At 44.1% G+C, this 2,500-nt stretch overlaps 1 protein-coding gene across 1 annotated transcript in view; it reads left to right on the top strand.

The window, feature by feature from the left end:
• beta-PheRS (phenylalanine--tRNA ligase beta subunit) overlaps window positions 1–2,500 on the top strand; it is an 8,545-nt gene that overhangs the window by 1,695 nt on the left and 4,350 nt on the right. Inside the window, exons 3-6 of the mRNA XM_086533292.1 lie at window positions 185–314; window positions 937–1,103; window positions 1,287–1,505; window positions 1,747–1,858. Coding sequence (XP_086389418.1) covers window positions 185–314; window positions 937–1,103; window positions 1,287–1,505; window positions 1,747–1,858 — 628 coding nt within the window. The remainder of the gene's footprint in view (window positions 1–184; window positions 315–936; window positions 1,104–1,286; window positions 1,506–1,746; window positions 1,859–2,500) is intronic.

Genomic DNA, 2,500 nt, shown 5'->3' with positions numbered 1-2,500 from the left:
AGGTACACTTGTGGCATATATCAATGCAATTTATTTGTATATCAATCCACAATTCCCTTGATCTACTTCATGCCCTCATTTCCAGTTCCCTGAGAAATAACTGATAAAAGGAATGCAATTATGTACATGTTTTCTCTCTTTTATTGTACCTCGGAGTTCACTTTTAATTTCCTCTTCCTAATAGGTTCGGCCGTTTGTAGTGGGAGCCGTACTTCGTGGAATGACCTTCACTCAGGCTGTTTATGATTCCTTCATCGACCTTCAAGATAAACTCCACCAAAATCTTGCCCGGAAACGTACTCTTGTGGCTATTGGTAAGTTGAAATTTTATGTTCTTGAGTAACCTTCCAGAGATTTAATTTTGCATATATTATGGACACACACACGCACAAACACACAAACACACGCACACACGCAAACACACATGTACACACACATACGCACACATACATGCAAACACACACGTGCACGCACATATGCACGCGTGCGCACACACACACACACACACACACACACACACACACACACACACACACACACACACACACACACACACACACACACACACACACACACACACACACACACACACACACACACACACACACACACACACACACACACACACAAACCTTGAGTTAGAGTGAATATTTTTGACTTGGATGCCAACCATGAGCAGTACAAATACAGAGCTTTAATTTAAAGTATATCAAGCACAAAAATGGACTAGGCATACAATAGTGATAAGAAAAAAAAAAGTGCCTTTTCAAATTCTGCATGTCATTCTTCATTACATACCCTTTAGTTAGACTCAAAAGTTATAGTAGAAGTCTGTTATAGTTTTGAGAAGACCATGACTTTTCCCGAACTAGAGCTCAACAAAAATGCCAGATATCAGTAAGTCCTGTTTTTGTACCATCACTTTCCATCTTACAGGAACTCATGACTTGGACACCATAACTGGGCCTTTCATCTACGATGCTCGGCCACCCACAGATATATCTTTCATGCCCCTCAACCAGACGCAGCAGATCAGAGCTGACAAAATGCTTGAAATGTTTAGCCACGATTCCCACCTTAAGGAATATGTACCCATCATTAAGGTGAGACTTTTATGTCTAAGATCTTTGAAGGGCAACTAATTGCTTTTGTAAAAATGTGACAAATATTCAAATATGCCAGCTAACTTTTACTTCCAAACAAGAATGTTCATAATGAAGTAATGAAATGAGAAAGAACACTGAAGTTGGAGTATGTATGTTGTAGTAAAAGTATTCTGTTTCCAGGACAAGCCCGTGTACCCAGTGATCACAGATCAGAAGGGTGTGGTGCTCTCCCTTCCCCCCATCATCAATGGCAACCACAGTAAAATCACCTTGAAGACCCGCAATGTCTTCATTGAGTGCACTGCCACAGACAAACACAAGGCCCAAATTGTACTGGATACTCTTGTGTGCATGTTCTCTGGCTACTGTGATCAGCCCTTCACTGCTGAGCCAGTGGAGGTATTTCTCTTCCTTATACAGTTTGTTGTATATTTCTGTTGATCTTAGAAAATTGGTATTAATGGTAATTAAATTTTAAAAGTTAACTCTTTACCAAAGCTTTTTGAAGCTTTTTAGGCATAGGAAATTATATTCAGGTTCATATTATGATGAAGAGCTATAGAAACTACAGGTGTCTTTATCTTATTAGGGAAAATCAGAATAACATTATCTTTTACACCTATAACACCCTTTGCACCAGGTGGAATACCCCAGTGGTGAGAAATTGCAGTACCCAACCCTACGCCATGTCCAGCAAGAAGCTTCTGTGGCCTATTGCAACACCTTGGCAGGAGTAGAAGAAAGAAGGAAGGGTTGTAAATGCAGAAGAGAAAGAAGGAAGGAAGGGTGAACGCATACTGGTAAGCTCCTGACTTCCTTAGAGCCGCAATGCAAATTGGCCGATATTGAGGTGAAGGGGAAAGATTGTTAGTTGACGTCCCCGACTAACCAGGAGCTTAGGTTAGTTAGATGCATGGTGATTCTGGAGTGCCATTACGGGGACTGGTACTTTGTGTAACGTGTAGTTTTGGGGGTGTGTGGGGGATTGGGGTTTAACTGTGGAGTACTTTGGGTTGGGGGGGGGGCAGCGCAGAGAGGAGAAACAAGAGGGGGGGGGGGGGGGGGGGAGAGGGAGAGGAAGAGGGAAGAGGGCGAGATGTAGAGATAGAGGAGAGGGAGGGGAGAGGGCAGAGGAGGAGACGGGAAGAGGGAGAGGGAGGGAAAGGGAGAGGTGAGACGGGAGAAGGGAGAAAGGGCGGAGAGAGGGAGAGAGGGAGCGAGGGTGAGAGAGAGGGAGAGAGCAGGAGGAGAGCGAGACAGAGAGAAGGAGAGAAGAGGAGAGAGAGAGGGGAGAGGGCAGAAAGAAGACCAAGAGAGACGAGAGAGAGAGAGAGAGAGACGAGAGAGGAGAGAGGGGGAGGGTGAGTATGGAGACAAAAGGAACAAGCAAGGGG

This window comes from Penaeus japonicus, unplaced genomic scaffold (genome assembly GCF_977035675.1).
Source record: "Penaeus japonicus unplaced genomic scaffold, GWHDUDI00000001_assembly GWHDUDI00000039, whole genome shotgun sequence".
NCBI lineage: Eukaryota > Metazoa > Arthropoda > Malacostraca > Decapoda > Penaeidae > Penaeus > Penaeus japonicus.
This window is presented reverse-complemented; position numbering and strand designations above follow the sequence as displayed.